At 45.8% G+C, this 22,477-nt stretch overlaps 1 protein-coding gene across 2 annotated transcripts in view; it reads right to left on the bottom strand.

Moving 5' to 3' along the window:
• Positions 1-22,205, bottom strand: part of LOC144728153 (uncharacterized) — a 34,710-nt gene extending 12,505 nt beyond the window's left edge. The window contains exons 1-2 of one of the 2 annotated variants that reach the window (XR_013587492.1): positions 22,094-22,205; positions 12,551-18,954 (exon numbers count right to left, since the gene is read on the bottom strand). Coding sequence is in view for 1 of the 2 variants with exons in the window: in XM_078607482.1 (XP_078463608.1) it covers positions 12,551-18,954; positions 22,067-22,175 (6,513 nt within the window). In the remaining variant the exon portion in view is untranslated. Of the gene's footprint in view, positions 1-12,550; positions 18,955-22,066 lie in introns of both variants that reach the window. The other variant, XM_078607482.1, reaches the window with a different exon arrangement.
• Positions 22,206-22,477: the final 272 nt, after the last annotated feature.

The following is a 22,477-nucleotide window of genomic DNA, read 5'->3' as shown; positions in this document are numbered from 1 at the left end:
CGTCTCCGCGCTCTCAACTGGCTCCCCATCGCCAGTAGGGTCACATACAAGACCGCCTGCCTCTGCCACAATGCCTTCATATCCGCCTGCCCGCCGTATCTTTCTTCATTATTGACAACTTGCATCTCAGCACACGGCAGATGCCTGCGCAGCGCGACTCACGACCTCCTCTCGATACCAAGATCCAGGATGGTCATGTCTACGCGCCGCTTCTCGGTGGCAGCCCCAACAGTCTGGAACGATATCCCTCTGCACATTCGCAGCATCACCTCAATCGCCTCCTTCAAGAGACACTTAAAAACTCACCTCTACAATCATGCTTTTGAGCGACTCTGAGCTTGGCTCCACGCCTCTGAGTTGCGGCCACTACGTCTGCAAATTTGCGCGCATTACAAATTGTACTATTATTATTATCCGGCTCAAGGGAACTCAACATCAAGTCTCCCAGCTACCTACCCTTGCCTCCCGGCAAGAGACCAGGGGAATTAACTGCCAAGAATTCCCCATGAGTGGCACTACCAAGTATGTCTTTATACCGCATCGCTCGTCATGCAGGTTAACAAGGAGCATGCAGTCTGGTTTTTCCCTGGCCACCTGTGTCAAGTGTTATGGTGGACATGACCAAAAGACTACGCAAACCATTTTGAGGGCAAAAACAAGTATCATGGGCCTCCAAAGAGGTATGTTGGCATGGTGCTAGTGAAACCACAGCAGGAAACCACACCATCCTGTGGTCGGGGCCTCCTGATGGCTCTCCCCGGCTTGCTGGGGTGGCTATTGCCCTTGATCGGACAGCCAAGTCAGCCCTATGAGAATAGCACCTTGTGAATGTCAGGCTACTGATGGATAGATTCAGGAACACCATAGGTGATTTATACATTGCCATAACATACACACCGACAGACCACTTAAATCAGTTTCTGGAACAGTCACTAAACCTGACACAAAACGACGGGACCTCATTATGTGCCTCGGATATTTCAATGCAGTCTCTGGCACTGCCAGAGAAGGCTACCAAATTGTGACCAGCCCACATGGCAGCAGTAATTGGGCTTACAATTGGTGGGTCCTGGTTCCAGCGCTGTGACATCCACAGACTTACATAGTTTTCAAACGACAGCCACAGAGAAAGAAATTGACCATATACTCATTAACTCCAGATGGAAAGCTCTGCAAAATTGCAGGGTTTACCATAGCTTGGAGTTTGACACAGATCATTGCCCAGTTATCACAACCATCGGTATCAGACTCAAACCATTTCCTAGCAAGAAATCACAACCGTCACCCCGATATATAACAAGTATAACCCATAAAAACAAAGTTTTTCACTATAAATCCTTTATATGCGTGGCGGCTAGAGTCCTCTCGTCCTCTGGCTTGAGATGGCTGCCACCTATGGGTCAGATGATTGCATGGCAGCATTAAGCAATTGGTAATTAAATATATTTTTGTCATAAAAAGTGTAAAATTTAGGAAATAAAATTTCACGAACATTAATTGTCACGCACAACGAGTCTGTGTGGAAAATGTCAGCTCGATTGGATCACGGGAAGTGGGTTAAAAACGACCGAAAGATTTGCACAGTCCTAAGCAAGCAAGTGAACTTAATATAAAGGATTAAAAAAAACTCTCAGACCCAGCATTTGAACAGCAATTCACGGTCGATATTATAAACCAAATTTCTGCCTTATGAAATGAAGAGCCAACAGACTGGAACCATTTAAAGATTGTCAACAATGCGGCCAAGATATGTCTTTTGAAACTCGTTATATAAAAAAGTGCATCAGTGACAAGACATGGAGCGTAATTGACAAGAAACGTAAAGCACGATTAGCAGGGTCTGACCAAGACTACAAGGACATAAGGCAATGCAAGAACCAGATTCAGGGTAACCACCAGAGATGGGCAGAGGAGAAAGCTGCAGCAGTGGAGCAAGAATTTGCGAATGGTCAAGTCAAGGATCCCTTTGCAAACTTCAGGCAGCTCCGGGGAGCTGATTACGCAATTTCCAGCCCAATCATGGACTGCAATGGCATCCTTGTCTGCGATAGGAGGCAGAAATTAGCACGCTGGAAAGCATTCTATTTTTAGTTTCTGAATCACCCTCCATCGTCCCCCTCTGAAGAACGCCTGCAAACCGCAGCAACAGCAACTGAAGATCCCAAGATCTCTTGCTCTGAGCCATCGGAGGAAGAAGTGATGGCTGCTCTCAGAAAAATGAAAAATGGAAGGGTACCCGCAATTTGCAACATCTCGGCAGAAATGCTGAAGTCCAAAGGCCCAGTTGTCATCAAATCGCTAACAAGGATCTTCGAGCACATGTGGAGGACAGGCTCGGTACCAGCAGACTGGAAGAAAGGTATCATTCTGCCTTTCCACAAGGGTAAGGGGAGTAGACATGAGTGCAAGAATATTCATGGCACTCTACTCTCATGCCCTAACAAGTTATTTTCCTCAAAATTGCTGCAAAAGTAAAAAATCTTTGAGAAGTGCGCCGCATGGAACAGAGCGGCTTCACAGACGGACGCTCCACCATAGACCGTATCACCACATTGACCTCTCTCATACAAACAAGGAGAGATTCGGCATGTAGCCTATGTAGATCTCAATGCTGCTTTCGACTCTGTCGACCGAAAATATCTTTGGCTGCTCCTCACACACATTGGATTGCCACAGAAGATTGTGAATCTAATGAAGAAAGCTCAACATGGACAATCAGTGTAGACGGAGAGTTGTCCGAGTGGATCACTATCCAAACCAGCATAAGGCAATGCTGCAGCATTGCCCCGAACCTGTTCCTTGCCCCACTGGATTGGATACTGCAGCGCACGGTCCATAAAGGCTTGCTGGGAGTAACCCTAGGCAACGAGGTCTTCTTCACCGGCTTGGACTATGCAGATGATGTTGCCTTGCTAGCTGAAATGCTTTAAGTTTAATCCGAGTTAGACCTCGGCAAGGTCAGGTAATTTACCTTTTTTACCGGGTAAAAGGGTAAAGATGTCGACCATGTCAAGGGGTAAGGTAAAGGGTAGGGTAAAGGTCGTGTGGAATAATTACCCGGTAGGGTAAAGGTAGCGTGAAGTATTACCCGGTAAATTCCCTGTTTACCACTGGCTAAAAGCTCCGTGGCGCAGTCCGTGGCCTCCATTTAAAATTGGAATCATTGATGTCGGACCAGATGGAGACGGACCACATTCTTGAGGTAGAGGATGAGGTTGAGGATGCCAGCAACGGCATTTTCGGGGTCGCTGCGAACAGCAATCGAAAGAGGCAGCGGCATGTGTTCCCGTGGGAGAACACGCACGATTGGATGGAAGGTGGTCCCCATGTGCAGCAAGGAAAGCGGCAGTGCGTACACTGCCACATGTGGTTTTCCTCCCACACGAACGCGTCGGGGTGAAAAGCCCACCGCAAGAAGCACAATGTGCTCGCCCCAGGCAGCAAGGTAAGGATGTCGGCGTCGGCGAGCCGCCTAATGCAGCAAACGCTGAGCAGGCCAGCAATCCCGAATCGCCTCCTGGTAAAGTTTGAGAACGCGGTGGTTGATTGTTATCCAAGGTGCAATCTCTTTGCGAGCCGCCGGTAGCGACAAGTCCAAGACCTTGGTCCACACATTGACGCAGGGATACGAGGACCCGTTGACCCGCACCATCATTCACAGAATAGTTGAGCTTTACGCCATTATGCTTTCCATCGTCGGGGCGTTCTTCTCCAACCTGGACGTCGCCATCTCGCTCATCATCGACGGGTGGTCGAACCGCAACCTGAAGGGATTTTGGATGGTCACGGTGCACTGGATCGACACCAAATCTGGTGCGTTGAAATCCATGCTGTTGACGATCCTCGATGCGCAGTCCAAAAACACATTGGCACCACTCTGTTTGAGCACCTCCAAAGCCTCGGGCACATTGTCTCGACCAAGCTACTCGCTGTCACCAGCGACAATGGCTCCGATGCCGTCGGTGCTGTCAAAACGTTGTTTGCTCTGGTCAACGCGGACACCAGATATGAGTAGTTGCGGGTTTGCCACCATATTCGTTGCACAGATCATTCGGTCCAGATCGGCGTCGTCCAAGTTCTCAAACTGATCAAGTCGACTAATGCCAAACTGCGAAAGGCGCTGGTCAATATCAGGCGCAGCAAGGTCATCCCGCAATTGTACCGCCGCGAGGCTGAGATCGCCAAGCTCACCAGCAAGGAGCCGACGCACCAGGACTTGCCGACCAGGTGAAATTCGACTTTTGACATGGGCGACGACACCATCAAAAAGCGTGTCCCATAGGACATTATCATGGCGAACTTTCAGGATGTGATCGGCGTCGGCGCTTTCTCTGAACTGCAGTGGGCAAACATCGAGGGCGTGACAGCATTCCTGCGAATGCCGCGCCAGGTTATGACCTCGTTGGCGGCGGACCGCAAGTCGACATTGAATCTCGTGCCGGTGACGATGGAGCACCTGATCCATCATTGCGATCGCGTTGAAGCCACTCTTAGAGCAATCAATCAGTCCTTAACCGCGATGGGGATGAAGGCCGAGCTGGTGCTGTACCGCGACTTCCTGGTTCAGGAACCCGCCATTGTGGCATCCTACTTGAATCCACAGCTGCCGAAAACGACAGACCAAGACGAGCTGGCTACACTGAAGGCCACGATCTGCTGTGTCCTGCAGCATCACTACTCGGACGTGCTCGCCATCCCGCCGACGGCAGTCGCTGTCCATATGGAGGAGGGGTCGCTATTCAGCACCCTCGTCAGCAACGTCGGCAGCTCCATCGACGACGGCGATGAAGTCGATCATTTTCTGAGCATGGGCGTCACGACCGCCAGCGCCTTCATTGATGTAATGCAGTGGTCTCTCTGCAAAGAGCTGATCCCCGCCCACTACAAAATGGCCTGCGACTACTTGGGAGTGCCGGCGATGTCAACTTCCTGCGAACGCGCGAATAGCGGAGCCGGGCGGAAGTTCACATGCGTTACCAGTCGCTGTCGTCGACGCTCTCCATCCAGTCTATGTGCTTGCGCTCGTGGAACGTGGCCGGCTGCCTAAAGGTCCCGTCTAACTGGGCCGGAGCGGCGCAGGATTTTATTGCCCGTCCTTCATCCGAGGACGGCGGCAATGACGAACTTGATCAGGTTGTTGATGAGATCGTCATCGACCAAGACGACTGGGATGAGGAGGTTATGGAGGACGGTGTCGTCGACAGCCTCAATGCCCAATTCGAGAGTATTCTATATGAATAAAGCACTCTACCTAGCATTTACCTGTTATAAACCTTTTTCATGTGTAGTACCCCAGTAATTACCCTGTAATCGGGAAATTTGTATGGGGTAAGGGTAAAAGGTAGGGTAAAGGTAGGCTCGTTGCTTTTGAACTTTTACCTTACCTTGCCGCGGACTACTCCTAGTCCTTGAGATCATGCATAGTGAAGCCCTCCCATTTGGCCTGGATATAAACTGGGCCAAAACAGACCACTGATGACAGACCACAAAACTTGCCTGAAGTGGTAATAGCAGGCAACAACGTTGAATTGGTAAAATCGTTCACCTATCTCGGCTGCACTATTCAACACACTGGAAGCAGCGAGGTATAAATTAAAATGCGAATCTCAATTGCATGCGAGTGCATGAAACAGCTCGACAGACACCTGGCGTTCCAGCATTACAACAGCAACAAAGATTTGACGAGACGATGCATACATCCTTCCTGTACGACTGTATGTTCTCAGAAACATGGTCAATGATGGCATTCCCGAGCAAGAAGTGGGATGCCTTCGACCAGTGGTGCCTGCGACGGATACTCCGCATCCACTTCAGTGAACACATCACCAATGCCAAGGTCCCCCTTCGCACTAGTTGTCTGACAGTGCATGAAATGGTCAGAGCCAGAAGACGTTGCCCGGGTGGATGCATCAACAGATTATGCCAGAGCCCTGCACGCGATGATCAACGGCCCACCACGGGACTGGAGGCGCCCCTGGGGCAGACCACGGCTTACATGGACTTACACAATTGAGGCTGATCTTAGACACCATGGCTTTGTCTTACATTCAGCGTGGCGGCCAGCGCAGGATAGGATTGCTTGGTGGCGGCTCGTGGGGACTGCTATGGCCCGAGGGGCATACACATGATGATGATTATTCAACAGCGTCCGCTCTGACTAGGATCCTGGACGACATCCTTGCCATTATCGATTCCGGTTCCGGTTCCATTGGTTTACGCGTCAGCCTTGACATTTCCTCAGCCTTCGACACCGAATCAATCGCCTCGAGTCAGACTCTGGGATCAGCGGGACCGCATTAAACTGTATTTCATTTCTCTCAGGCAGGTGTTTCACCATCAAGTGGGAGCTTCTTCTAACGAAATTCCGTTAACATGCCGAGTACCTCAAGGCTCAGTCCTGGGTCCCTGCTGTTTTCCGTTCTATTAATCTCTCATTGGCCGACTGATCGACAGCTTCAACATCTGCTACCACTCCTACACCACTCTTCTCATCACCTCCATTAAATCTCCCAGCAACCCGGGTATCGGCCGTCTTTCCGCTTGCTCGACTGCATTACAGCACTGGTTTTCAAGATCACGACCTCTCCCTAAACCCTACCAAATCCGAGGCCATCTTAATTGGTACTAGGCAGAGACTGGCTTCACTCCCACTCCCCTCGGGAATCTCAATCGCTGGTTCCTTAGTTCCGTTCTCAGACCATCTCCCATTTCTTGGCATCACTCTGGATCCCACTCTCTCCTTCCGACACTCATATCAACCTCATTCTCAAGTCCTGCAACTACCATCTCAGGGCCCTCCACCATACACGTCAGCTCATCACCTCCAACATCGCAAATACTCTCGCCTGCAGAATTGTTGGGTTGTGGCTCGACTACTGTAACTCAGTCCACATCCTGTCCACTCTAAGCAACCAAAATAAGCTGCAATGCCTCCAAAATTACACTGCCCGAGTTGTCCATGGCCCCTGCAAGCCTCGCCCTGACTCTGTCCATCCTTCGTACCCTTCATTGGCTGTCCATTTCGACCAAAATTACCTTCAAGATCGCTTGCCTTTGCTACCACGCCCTAAAATCCGGTAACCCACTTTACCCAAGTTATCTGTTGATGCCTTATACTTCAATTAATCATAGAAACCTTCACAGTGCATCACAGAACCTCCTTGAAACTCCCAGAACAAGGACTCCAATTGCTTCTCGTTGTTTCTCCGTCCCAGCACCCGCCATCTAACGGTAATCCCTATTGAAGTATGGTGCCCTTCATAGACATGCATTTAAATGTATTATTTGATGACTAGCTTTTTTGCCCGTCCAAGGACGGGTGTATATTGCAGTAAATCTAAAATATTCAATACAAAAATTGTTCAGCTCATGATTATTGATGGGGGGGGCGGTGTCCTACATGGAGTGTCATCACGTGCGGGACCCACACATTCTTGCCTCATATTAGTAATTCGCTTGCACGCAGCACTAAGGCAGTGGCAATCCGAATGGATAAAACCAGTTTTAATTCTTTCAATTTCGATAGATTCTCTAATTATTCTTGGCCAGTAGTAGCTACTTTTGCATAGAACTTCAACATTATCAAAATCAATTGAGTGTCCTTGTTGGCACGCGTGTTCTGCTACTGCTGACAGTTGTATTTGGGAGGATTTAATATGTATCTTATGTTCTTTTAGTCTCGTGCTGATCATTCGTCTTGTATGTCCAACATAACATTTTCCAAATGTGCAGTTAATCCTTACACACCTTCTGTTGATAGCTTTGGTAATACATCTTTTGTACCAAACATTAATATCTGTATTTTATGTACCATGCCAAATCTGACTCTGATGTTTTGTTTTTCCAAACATCTGGCTAGTTAATCAGTTACTCCCGCAATGCACGATATTTTGATCGTTTTAATTACTTGGGCAGTTTGAATGCCCATGTTATTCGATTTGGTTTTGTCATTCAATGCCCTGTTGCTTTGTGCATCATTGTAACCGTTCATTTGCAGCGTGGACCTCCAATTCCATGGGCGCTTTCTAGGACATGGAGCATTTAACATGCAGACACAGAGACAATAACACACAAAGAGACAGATACAAGAATACCGGAATCCCCCATTATAAGCAAGGAATGCGTTCCTGAGAGATGCTACTTAACAAAAAATTACTAAAAATAAACTTTAATTCCCCATAAATCAGGGGTTGCATTCCTAGCCCACATTTCTGTATTTTTTTTGCATGACTAAATGTCATGAAGCCAACGAAAATGCATGATTAGGAGTTAACATACATTTTAACTCATAATAAATACAAATACAGGCAGTCCCCGGGTTATGGAAGGGTTAGGTTCCGAGTATGATCCGTAACCCAAATTTTTCATACGTTGGAAATTGAACAATTTTCCCTCAAAATCAAGGTAAAATCAAGGTAAAATCCCATAGCCAGAAATAGTGCCTCCCCTTCCTGATTAATAGTTGGTTTTCTCTCAGTACTGGATTGCGCTGTAATCCGTTTTCTATCGCTACCTTTATCGTTTCACTGTACATACTTTCTGCACTTCCTATGATTTTCATTTCATCGAATGTCTACCCTCACATTACCCATAATTAAACTAATGGAACATATACTGTATTAAATTCCTTCCCCCCCCCCCCACTTCTCTTTCCTCCCCTGCAGCCGATCTCTCCAGTGCTGCTGCGGTGGTCCACTTTTGCCCCGCCTCCTTTCCCCCCCCCCCACTTCTCTCTCCCCCCCTACTGCCGAGTCATATATAACCTCGTGCCACGGCAGATCTCTCGCCTACTTCAGCAGTTTTTTCTTGCTGTTGTTGTCCCACCTGATGACAATTGCTTGTGTTGCGATCGAAACATCATGATCTATTATTTTTCTACCTACGTAACTTTACCGAAAGAACCAAAGAGTATGTATCCAATTGTTTATGAAAACCACAACACATTTTAATATTGTTAACAGAAAACATTAACTTCTGAATGTTCGTTTACCATGCATTAGGCTAGGTCGAGACTTCTCCGATCGCTGTTGGCTGAGACCATACGCAATGTGTAGTTGTGTTCAATAAAGTACACATAGTAGATAACTCATTAAATTATATTAAAATGAAAAAAACTATCAATAGAATCATGGTGAAAAAAGAAAGTTATACATATAGAAAACAAATTATGCAATGCTACAACAAATTCCATTTACCTTAATCCTAGTGAAGGTTGGGCCCGGTAAAGGCAGTGTTTTTGGTTACGCCTCGCTCTGCGGTATTCATCCGCAACCTCACCGCATTGCAGTATTGGCGCTTAAGTGACTAATGCAAACATTTCCGCATAGAGTCTTGATTTTTTTTAAACATGTCTCATGGGAGCATTTCCGTAAAGCTGTATTTCCTTAAATCAGGTCTTCCACAACCCGGGAACTTACTGTACAGGAAAAGCTCTGAATCCACTTTACCATCTGGAATACTCTATCAACCAACATCTCTCATAAACGGCAATACAAATCTTCCTTCACATATCCAGAAAAATTCTGATAGCCATCCGGCATCTTGCCATCAGCTTCTCATAGATGTTGTTTAAGGAAGCTTCAAGACACTCATGAGTGGTGTCGCTTGTACACAAATTTAGCTCTTGCAGGGGTTAGTTTTGGCCTTTCACGGGTATAATGAACACTTAACCACTGTATCATTGGCTGCTACCATGGTGCGGGGTGGGTGGGAGACGGGAGGCAGTCGCCCCTAAACCTTTGCCATGGAAGCATCTCGTAGACAAAGACGCCCAGTGTATAGCCTATTAACAGACTGTTGGGCAAGTCCTATTAGCGATCGCCTATGAAGGCCAGCACAGCACACGAGGGAGATGGGTGGCCAATTCCACGCCCGGCCGCCTTTGTCTCCCAAGTGGTGTTGTTTACGCATCTCACCAGGTACTTATTTAAAGCTGAGTCGACCTAGGGGAGGGCTAGAACCGATTAAGATCATCGTTACTGGTATTGAGCGTGAGTGGGATTCGGAACTCGGATTGCCGAGTTCATAGCGCAGCGCGCTAACCGTTGGAACTATTGCTCCTCACTTGGAAACACACACCCGCTTTGGATCATCATCGGTAAGTACAGTAGTTATACTATTTGTTGAGAATTTGTTATATAGGTTTGCTACAGGTTTATTTTAATTATTTAATTTTTAGTTTATTTCGCATAAAGTACAGTAGAGTACTTATTTCAATTGTGATTTTGGTTTCCATGTACCTAACACCATTATTTAGGTACGGCTTAAGTATTGAATAAAGGTTTTGTCTTTCGCGTCACTTTCTAAAAATGCGAAACTCAAGAATCTTACTTAGAAAATTTGGTTAACCATAAGTATAGCTCTCAGATTTGATTAATCAGCACCCTCTATTCCCCAAGGATGCCAGATAATAAAGCTTAACTGTAATCAGATCAAACTTATCAGAGATTGTTTAAGAGGTGACTAATAGAGGCCTCTTGGGGTGAGTACTGGTGGAGTTAGGAAACAAAGGGGCAGGATCACCTGCCTCTTCATCTACGATGAAATTGGAGCCACAGTCCATGTCCTCTACATTGTGTCCAGCTTCCCTCCCGACGTGGAGGGAAATCATTTCTATCTGCTATATGTGTACAATACAGTATTACAATACAGTATTACGTCGCAAAATAGTCGAAGTTTTCAGCACGTGCATTCCTATTTTTTTTTAAATGCACAGTATTTGCCCCTTTTTTAAAGAATGCATATGAAAAACATTGCACTTACAATGAAATATGTTCACTAATTAAACGGCAACGTATATGTGAAACAATCTGGCAACTTATAGTGGGGGGGGGGGGGTGTGAGATTCCTGTACAAGAAATTAGTCAGGACCTTTCAGCAATTTCCCTCCAAGTGTAACATTATGAATTACATAGCAATCATCAGCCCCGACTGGGCGTTGCTGAAAAAAAGTCATGAAACTTCGTGAAGCTTTCCTGGGCAAACAAAAAACATGTTTCTGGGTTTAATATGCAACATTATCTTGAACTGGGTATGCATTAACGGTGTATAATGGAGAGCATTGTGTACTGGGTATGCATTAAATGAGGGAAGCTACATTACCCGTCACAAATTAAATTACTTATAATATTAAACATAACCCATAAGTCACAAAAAATTCCAAATTCGCCGTGCTTAATTTTGCGGGAAGCTAATGTTAAACATTTAGGTTTAAGAATTACCATTGTGTATAATAATTCTAATTTGCATTAGCAAACAATATACCACCATGCATCAATAGATACACCTTAGGCTCTGCCATGTCCGCGACCAACTGGGCCCACCTCAGGCATGAACATGTGCACGGCCAGCTAGGCCTGACTCAAGTTCAACCATGTGCCCGATTAACTAGGCCCGAACACAGGCCCGGCCATGTGCGCTGCCAAGCAGCTGTGTCCAATACGAAGGCTCAATCACACAATTACTGGGCCTCATTCAGGCTCCACCATATGCATTTTATCTAATCCTTGATGGCCATCCACACCATTATCATTAAACTGTATGAATATATGTAATGAAAAGTTAGTGAATATATATGCATTTCTACCCTGGTACTACACTATCTGCTCATACTGGATCACAAGTCGGCCCCGCAGATACAGCAGCCCAGTTTTACTGCACTCCCCAAGGACCAAACGGTGCTGTGAATTTTAGTTGGACACGGTGTAATATATTGGGACCAAATTTAGAAAATAATTACCATTTTAGCTTTACCAACTCTAGATTTACACTACAGAAGCTGAATGTGATTCGTGTAATTCTGTAATAAGTGATGGTTATATATCAGAAATCAAATATCCGATATCCGTGCATGCGCGTCCTCACTTATAGCGCATGATGTGATTGGCAGACGGGGCCTAAAGTACTGCCCATCTGCCTCGTGCTAAAATACCACCATTCAATCGCGACACATCACTCTATATGCTTGCCATTGTTCCGTTTTGTACCAAAGTCACAAAAAAATATTTTGCGATCCATGTATTGCCCACCACTGACTTAACCTTAAGGTGAAATCGTTTTTTATACAAGTTTGCTAGAACGCAATCATAAAAGCCTATCTTGAACCTATTTAACTATAAGTTTTAGTTTTGGGTTAGCCCAGTGGTCATCACTAGTTTTTAGAGGGCCACTTTCGCCAATAAGACGCCAGTGCGAGAGCCGCCACACATTTGAAACCATTGGGGGTTTGACAGCACGATTATGGGGGGGGGGGGGGGTGTTTTCACATTTGAGTTTTGTCAGGGGCTGCACATCAGCGACCACACTAAATGCCACCAGGGGCCACCAGTGGCCCGCGGGCCTTGCAATGAAGAACACTGGGTGAGCCCTAACGCAACTAAAATGTATTTTCTTACTAATCAATATTGACATGCAGTCACTTTTAGATGAAATATTAATGTTATTTGTGTCAGAATTTAATGACGTGTTACATGCCCCATCCACAGCAAAACGAGATTGTTAACAGGCTGAAACAAGCCACAACCCTTCTAAATGAAAGAAACACACGATTTACCTGCTTGAGTAACTGCTGTTCTTGATTTGAGGCCTCCATTGCTGCCAGTGTGCGGCGGGACAGCACCACCTTGATGATACAACCTGGGTACATGTTCACCGTCCGCATCAGGTTGACCACCTCCTGTGGGTCCATATATGGGTGATTGAGCACCACCACCGGCTGATTGGCCCTTGGCTGTTTGTGAGCCTGCCTGATGTACAGAGGCTTGATGGGCAGGGATAGCGGTAGCTGTGAAGAAAAACTGGAACATGCATTGGCCGTCTGAAGCTCTTTATCGTCCACTTTCTTCTTCAAAGTCCGGGCTGGTTTGGTGAACTGCTCTTTGGATTCACCGACAGATATAGGTAGAAAGCAGGCTTCATTTGAGGGACTATTGGGTTTCGTTTTAACTACTCTCAAAGCTGTGTTGTGTTTTTCCTGGAAATATGAAATGCAGGTAGCCAAGTAGGCAGATCTTGCTTGGGTTTTCATATCAGTAGATGCCATTACCGACTGAGGTTTGCATGTGGGTTTTCTTATTTTTATCTTTACTTGGTTAGTTCCTTGTATTTTCCGCTTCAATGGAGAAAAGTTTGCAAATGTCACATGCCCAGGTTCACCTTGGGTGTCAAAGTTCACATCAGTTTCCGGTTCTGACACAGGTTTCCCTTCACGCATATCTGCCTCTGAGACCACTTTGATAACATTTGATACTTTGGAAGTCGATTCAACACCGCTTGCAAGGGTCTTGGGTGCTACAACATAGTCAGGCTTCGATGCAGATTTTAAATCGCCCGCTTTTTTGATCTCCGTATTCACAATCGCGTGACAGGTGTTAGATATTAATTCACCACAGTGCGCAAGTGCCATGAGTGTTGCTGCTGCATCTTCAGCTTCTGATGCAGGTTCTCCTTGACCCAATTTTGCTACTGAATCTCTATCATTAGAGACGTAGACTCTAGACACACGTTGTACACAGCCTGAAAGAGTTCTTGGTGTTGTCGATTCTTCGGTTTCTAAAGAATGTACGGCTACATCTGACTTTGCTCGACCATCAATGTGTAGTTCTCCACCTGTTGGCTCAGCAGCACTCTTGTTCTGGTCCAACTGCGATTTCAAATCAAAGTCACGCTTTGCCATTTCATGGGCATTGTCTGCATATTCACCGTTTTTAGAAACTGCTTTATAAATCACTGACGCACAATTCATGTTGCTTATCAATTCTGATGATGCCATTTTAGAAATTACCACATTTGGTAGCAACCCACTTGGAAGATTTCCCTGTGATTTGGAGTAGTGTTCACCTTGGACAAAAGGTGAAGAAATTGAAGCCGGCTGAACATTTGTGGTTTGAGATGTTTCCGTTTCAATATCTCTCAAATCTTTGACATTTCCAATTTGAGCTGTTTGTGCTGGCAAATCTGAAATGGGTAGCATTGCTCCGTTGATGGCAGGAAGAGCCTTGCAAGGTCCAACATCTTTCGGTTGACTTCTACAATCCCAGGCCACTTGGAAATGAGGTTCATGGTTTTCAGCTGAGCACATGGGTTGAGTGATGAGCTTGGACTCGGCAGACTCTTTAAGAACAGGAGGGTCATTAATTACAGCTGTACTTTTTAACAGACCATCATGTTGAGAGATTTCTGTTTGCTTTTGAGAATCCGAAACACTGCTCTCCAACAGATGAGCATTCGTGAAACACTTCAAATTTGCAGATGCCAAAGGCTGTATGAGAGGTATGGGTTGTGGGGGCATTGTCTCAGGCTTCTTTGAGGAAACAGCAATTGTTGGACCTACCGTAAGTAGGTTTTGCGAGGGAGAACTGGACCCGAAACCCTTGTCAAAAGCACTCAAGGGGGTGAAAAAATTCAAAGTGTGTTGATTTATTTTTTCTGTGTTGCACGCTTTAGCTAAAGCTTGAGTCGATATCAATGGAAAGTGCAATTGTATTGGCTTGGCTGAGTTGGGATACGTTTTAATGATGATCGGAGGTGGTGCGGGAAGCTGAACTGTGGCGTTTGGTACGGAGCGATGCAGGTTGTCGGCCTTGTTGGTTGCGGCAGAGATTGTCTGAGTGGGAAAAAGCTTCAAAGGTGGTACAGGAATCATCAGTGGTGGCATATTTTGTGAAGGAATTCGCACATGACTTGTGAGGTCTCCATTCATCATCCCGGACAAAACATTTTCCGGACAGGCTATCTGAGGGCCTGAATTTGCTCCTACTGAAAATAATATAAAGGGTGCATTTTGATTCATTATAGACGGTATCATTATAGATTGGGAATTGCTAATGATGAAACTCTTTGGAGCCATTTGATTTGTGGTAGCCGTAAGTGTGGTAGTTGTTGTGGACACTCCCATTGTTGATGTCAAAACATTCGTTTGTCCTCCAACCAATGGCTGAAATGAAAGTGTGCTGGGCAAAGTTACTACAGTCGTGCAGACAGGCATGGGAAGGCTACTCGGAGATACATCCGATTGTTTGGTCAACATCAAGGGTGCTGGCTGGGCAAATGAGTAAGTGGGCTGCTGAGTGGGTGCTTGACACTGGTTCTGCATCTCAGATGAAACCTTTTTGTGCATCACATTCTGGATCACTTTCGACACAACAGACGACTGAGGAATATCAGCTGTTGACGAGTGAAGATTGCCTTTGGTGCTTTTTTCTAACAGTGTGGGCTCTTGACTGGCAGCAGAATTATCAGACTTCGGTACAGAAGGCATAATCTTCATTACTCTACCATTTGTAAGCTTGACGTAAAATGGAAAATGTGCAGGAGACAACTTCGAAGCACCTTTTACCGGGATGAACACTTTGCTACCAGGCTTCCTGACCAAATCTTCCAAAATATGCGGTGGCAAAGTGAACTGCATGGTAGTGGGACTAGCAACAGCATTTGTTTCTGGAGTCAAGACAGTGCTGGTGCTGTTACAAGCCATGATCCCATGGTCTGGTTGCATCGGTACAGATGGCTTTTCTTGCACCGTTTTCAATGGCTGACCGGGCATTTCTGGCAAAACAGATGTGAATGTGACAGGTGGTGAAGTCAGTGTGGTGGGAGAGGGAGTGGTGCATGTTAATGTAGTGCTTTGATTAGAGTCCAGTGATAATTGTGTGTCTGCTGGTGGTAGAGCAGGAGGAAGGACTGAAGCAGAGGTTGATTGTGGACGATTTTCACTCGGTAACATTTCATGGCATGAATGTGAAACGAGAGGCTGCGTCAAATTTAAAGGGTTGCATTCTTCTCGTTGCATAGGTTCACCTGAAGACAATTCTGTGACGGTGCACAGCGGTTCAATTATTTGATTTACTGCTTTGGCAATAGGAATTTGTGAATGGCTTTCATCTGTTGGAACCTCAACGCAATCTTCCTGTAACTGTTCGGAAAGTTTACCAGAAGATGGTGTATTGGGGAATTCCATGCTTTGTGATATAGGCAGTGCATGCTCATTTGTGTCACTGAGAGTGGATTTTTGCTTGCTTTTCAGCAATGGTTTGGAACTATGCTTTTTCGGCCTACCACGCTTTGGTACACTATCAAATTTGCTCTCAGAGCTGAGGATTATGTCAGGATTCATCCAGGAATCACCTAACAAATATTGGTCATGTTTCAAATCAGCAGTGGCAATCAATTTAATTTCTTCAGCAACATCTGTTTCACTGCCATCAGCATTTGCAGACGTCTGCCTTCGGCTTGCTATGTTTTTCATCATTAACATCCCATTACACCCTTTGAGTTCATGTAGAGAAATCTCCCCTTCGATTTCTTTCAGATCATCTGACAAGACACTTGCATCTTTTTCCACCGATGCTGCATTCACTTGGACTGTTCCAGACTGCGGAGTGGATGCGTTGCCGAGATTATTTATGGATATATTTTCCGGCCTCCTGTTTTCATCTGGGACCTCAGGCTCATCAATCAGATCAGGTGGTTCAGACACAGCACGGTTCTCTTTGACGTTGTAAGTGTCGGTGGCTCTTTCGTGTGCACACTCTGGAGTAAGTGAAGACTTTTCAGAACTATTCTGAGGAATTGGCTTTATCACCTGCGAATAGTCCAGCCGAGTCCAACATATTCTCTTGGCATCGGATGAAGGATTATCTGTTACTTGTGCACCTCTTACAAGGGACTCAACAATGGACCGTTTGCATTTGGATGAAGCTGGCACAGCGAGGTTGTCTACAATGGTTATTTCAGGATCTTGCTGCGTTTCCTTGCGAGTAACAAATGCTCTCACACTGCTGGACACTGTGTCTTCAACATCTATGCAGTGTGACACCTGATTTTCTTTGATTGTCTCAGAGGAATCAGAATTTTTCTCCTGTTGCTGTATACTTGGAGATACAGATGAAGGCTGGTTTGTTTTGTCACCATCATTATTACTTGCTAGCTTGAACTGCACCAACTTCATCAGGGACTTTGTTTTACCAGAATTTTTGCTGGCACCAGAATTATCTGCTCTTGCCCCATTATTTTCTGTTGTCTTGATGGCATCCACCTCTGTTTTTTGCTTAAGCTTGATAACCACCTGCTTCTTACCTTCAACAAGCTTCACGCCCAACACCTCAAAAGTGTAATTGGCTGGAATTAAAATTCGGCTTCCTATGACCGGCAAAAGGGGACGATTGTTCATTGTCTTCTGCAAGACAGAAGTGTTTTCTTGAAGCAGAGGGACACTCTTGGTTGTGCTTTGCATCAAAAGATTACTTTTCTCCAGGACTTCTCCATCACCCAGCATCAGTAAATCAGGTTTCCGCATCACGTCAACTGTGCCCACATGATCGCCGCTCAGGATTGGCAACAGAGGTGCACTCAATCCTCCGTCTACACCAACCACATCATCCACAGTGGTTGAGTCACATTCGTATGTTTCGTCAGGTGTGTCGCTTGCATTTACTTCCGGTATCTCATCTTTCCTCGGGCAGGGCGACATCAAGCTGTGAGAACGAAGAGCTTGGGCAGCCTGCTCTTCAGATGAAAAGCACTCTAAATTTACACTGTGCTTCTGAAGGGAATGCTTCTTTACCATACGGAGAACAGGATGTTGGAAATTACACTGATTACAACAGAAAACCTGCGCATTAGGGTCTTGCACAAATTTGCAAACCTGTTTCCGGATGACCGTCGTACTTTTGTTGGCTCCATTCCTTTTTCCCTTCGTCTTGTCCTTACAAATTGTGCAAGAAAACTTCAACTGCTGAAGTGGTTTAGCATTGGTCTTATATTTTTCTTCCTGCATGTGCTCATTGTAATGAAATTTCAAATTCAAGTATACTTCGATTGACTCCTTGCACAAGGGGCAATTGAAACTTGGACGAATGCCTGCGTGGGTTAAATTGTAGTGCCCTATCAGTCCACGTGGTGAGAACTCAACTGCCGTGTTCTGGGGACAATTATTTTTCTCCTCGGGCCAAGTTTGACCTGATGAGCCAAAACACATGTGAGCATGAAGCCCATCGTTGCTATTTATCTTTTGGTGGCAGCGGTGGCAAAACTGGACAGAATTGCGCCCAGACCTTAGAGACTTTCCCTTCAGTGTTGCTGGAGAATTAGAATTACCCTGGTGTTCAAAGCAACCAGAGGGATCAGAGCGACTTGTGAATATCGATTCAGATAATTCACTGCTGTTTGGTAATGTAACTTCGCTGTCTGCCATTTCAGTCACAATATTGCTTGCCCTCACATCCGTTGCAATGTCACCGACTGGTCCATCATTTTGAATGTTTGCAACTGTCCCATCATTTTCAATGTCACTTGCACCTACATCATTGGCAATGCCAATGGATGCCACGTCAGTTGCAATGTAGCTTGCTTCTGCATCATTTACAATGTTGCTAGCCACTCTATTAATTGCAATGTCGCATGTACCTGCATCATTTTCAATGTTCAATGCTGCTTCGTCAGTCGGTGGCACATATTCCTCAATCTCACTGACAGGAGATGCACAAACGGTGTTATTTATGTCGGCCACCAAGACAGATCTCATGCCACTGTAGTGAGGAGAACAAACATGAGGCCGGGAGAAGTCTTCAATCCACTGACTGCAGTGGCTGCATAGTTTGGCGATGTGTACTGTGGACTTAGGATGCAGTTCGTGAATTTTGGGTACGTTAGCCACAGCTTTTACTCCACCAACACTGGTACTCTTCCTGGTGATGCCGCTTGCATTCCTATCAGAGCTAAGCCCTGCAATATTAAGTTTGTGGAGAACAACCCTTAACGATTTCAGCATGATGCCTCGTGCTCCTTCACACGCATTTTCCCTTTCGCACCGAGGCTTCCTTTCCTTCGAAGGACTGCAGCAACCTTTCGACGATGATCCACTATGGCCCTTAGGGAATTTGATTCTTCGTTTTTTGAAAGAGGGCATACTTTCTTCACTGGATGCATCTGAAGACATGGCTGGTGGCCTCTTCTTGTCTGAAATTACAATGTTAGTTGTTTAATTGCAAGTAAAACTGTACTTCTACTAATTTTGAACATGCAAGCAATGTTGAATGCATGATGCTTAATCTAGCCTACTCTCTAATAGGAAAATAATAATGTAAGGTTAGTAAATTATTTCCAAGCAATATTTTAAGCTGCAAAATGTTATTTTTTTATCCAAACGTATTCGGGTTCTGCAAAACATTTTATTTGTATTCTTTAATCAAGGCTGATATGAATCAGTCGATAGCTTTTTCAAGTTGATATGACTTTCAGACTAAGCTTTAGTCTATGAAACAGTTGTAAGCAAGTTTGCAATGGGCAGTCAATTATAGAATGCTGAAACACAATGCACGAGTAATATGCAGGCGTGCATACACATTTCACAATTTTACTATCATTACTCATTTTAAAAAGACTGAACACATTTAGTACGATTGTTGGATACTTTGGCTATGACCCATTGAATTAAAAGCATACACCATCTGGTGGTACAATCACTGTACTATATTAAAATGTAATTGTGAAAAGTTATACATTTAACAGACTTATCGTTGTCAGTGATGTACAAAATAACATTTTTATTACCTTTGTCAAAAACTGATATGGTAGAGAAACGTGTGAGGAAGTGACCCAACAATTTCCGATGGCAGATACCACACAAAATTACAAGTTAATGGGATTCTAATTGATGTCAATTATACATTGTGGGCAGCAGAGGGCAGTGCAGCCAAATCAATTTCTGAACGTACTTCTGCCTCATCATCTGCGCGACTATTTTCGCCAATGAGCACTGACCAGCATTGTTCACCTCACTAATGTATGGCGTAGAAAGGCCATGATCATCTAGCAGTGGCTGGTCAGAGGGGCTGTAAATGTACCTACATAAGCATAGTCTTATTTTGCCTCAGTTATAATAACTTTGGTATAACAGCTTTATACTAGCGAACACCATGCCATATGAACCTTATGGCGGGACCCCGGGGTCCCACAAGCCCACGGCTCTCGCATAAACTGTGTTGCGACGTCATTTTGTCTGTTGAAGGTGAACGATACGGCAACCTATTCCTCTTGACAAGCTCTACACAATGCGATAATCAAAGTTACAAAGTTTAGTTTCTTCTGCTGCGCTTGGACAAAACAATGATCTGCGCCAGGTGGGTCGCGGCGTTTATGTGCGCGGTGGGACGGAGTCGCCAAAAATAAATTAATTACGATTTAGACTTCCGTTCATTTGGGACCCCAGGGTCCTGCCATAAGGTTCGTATACATGAATAGCCTGGTCCTCTTTTGTCAGCCACGGTCAATCCACTGCTGTATGAAATCTTCCCCGAGCCGTCGCCATCTCTCGTGATCACGTGATGCGATAATCCACCAAGCAGCTGCACACAAGCCGATTCACTGCTTTATTTCATTATTGGATGTACCTTTGGATGCGTTCCATTCCTTGACTGCAGCTCCATCTTTACTCTTAAATAGCGGTCATCATCCCTTCTACCCATGATGCGTTCTGCCCAAGCCCACTTACGTTTGTTAACAGTTTAAATTGTCTTATCTTATACTGTACCTGTATGTCATCTAATCCACGTGATCCTGTCTCTCAATGTAATTTCACTCAGTCATTCCACTGTGGAATATCAAAGCACTGGTCCAACTGAGCAGTAAAATATGCTCGCTTCTACATTATTTTCAGATTCTTGCATGGGGGGGGGGGGGGGGGTGCTTGGCCAATTATTACAAAATGTTTTGTGTGTGGAGAAAACAGATTACTAGGAGAAACCCCAAATACACACAAGATGGAATAACATTGTCTGCTCAGATGAGATTGCGAACCCACTTCATGCACTGCCACCTACTGGCCACCTCGCAGACCAGCGGGTTTGTGAGTTGCAATTTTCAACTTTTCCAATGCGTCTTAATTGTTAATAGTACACACAGTAACAAAGAATAATCGTATGTTTAGCAGAAGGACCGTGGAACAAGAAACAGAACAAAGACCAAAGATAGGCACTGGCTTAGCAGTAAAAACTAATAATTAGCGAAAAGGGGTTACAAAAAAACCATGAGGCTAATGTAAGACAAGAGGTGGCAATCTCATTTGGCCCCATCGTCTTTAAAAGATGGAATGGAAAGAATGATGCTTTGGATGCATCTGTGTTTTAGGTTAAGGTAAAATATGAGAATGCATACCGAGATCAGCTGTTTAAGACGGCATGAAACATATGCAGAGGCTGACCATAGCAGGTTGAAATGTTTTTCAAAAGCTTAACATAAATACAATGAGCTTAAAGAAAGCGTTCAATCAGTACGTACTATCCACTATGAAACATGGCTCAGACAGACGGGCAAAACCAAAAACTGTAAAACTGCATAAAGAGGAAGAAATGCATACTGCAAGTTGAACTGAGGCAGAGGAAGGCAGGAATTAAGAGTACACAGCTTAACGAAAATTTAAACGACTGTATTATGAAAAGGTTTGGACAGGGCACGTCACGGTTTGAAGGAATGACCGATGGGCAAGAATGCCGAACGTCCAGCGAGGAGATGAAGCGACGGAATCAGCTCGTATGCAGGCGGTTGGGTAAGATTTGTTACATCACTGGATCGCGGGTCTTGGCGGCTTTAAAGGCCTTCATCCAGCAGCGGATTGACCACGGCTCGACGACGGGGTGGTTTGGGGGGGGGGCTTTGCGAGTCTGTGACGCACGATGTGCGCGTAACTCGTCGCCAGGGGGCCGCATCGTCCCCCCCCCGCCCGGAAGTGACTCACAACCACCACCACAGCCTTAGCAGCCCACAACTGCCGCGCCTCCAACAAAGGCGAATCGAATAAATCACACCAAAACCGACAGCCATATCCCCGCGCCCCCACCCCCTCACAAACATCACCGCTATTATCGCCATCACCACCACAGTACAGCGACCGCTACCAGACTCGCCGCTCCCTGCTCCCTTCACTGTTGTTTTGGGTCGCGGGCGGTGGCAATGGCGCCGCAGCCGCCGTAGCCGCACCGTCTTCGCTCTCCACCGTCACCGCCGCCGAGACTCCCCGTGTTTCTATATATTTCAAACTTTCTGTCACGTACTCTCTTGGTGTTGTTGTTACCTCTCTGCGTGCTGCTGCCGCTCTTACCGCTGGAGTTGTCACGGTGGTTGTTGGTGTCGCTCTCACCATTGCAGCCGCTTGCCCCGCTCATGGTCGCCGCCTCGCGCATGAATACACGCACACGAGCCGTGACGCAGCTCCGCCCCCCACCCCCAGATAACTCCGCGGATTGCGCCTGATGATGGCCGGGAAGCGAGGGGCAGTTTTAATTGTAACGCGCCGCTTTACATTCTGTGGGCGACGTCGGGGCTACGGAGAGCGAATGTGAGGCGGTTATCCTGCGAGGTCGCGGACTTTAAGGCGGGGAAGTGCGGGACTATTTTTATGGCCGTGCCGCCATTTCCCCGCTCCAGTGCCTGTAATGGCGGACAGCCTCGGCCTAAATTAGTCGACCCCCTGACCCTGTTACAT

Source organism: Lampetra planeri, chromosome 27 (assembly GCF_965212315.1).
Source record: "Lampetra planeri chromosome 27, kcLamPlan1.2.h2, whole genome shotgun sequence".
Taxonomy (NCBI): Eukaryota; Metazoa; Chordata; class Hyperoartia; order Petromyzontiformes; family Petromyzontidae; genus Lampetra; species Lampetra planeri.
Note: the sequence above shows the minus strand (reverse complement) of the source record. Positions and strands in the feature narration are given on the sequence as shown.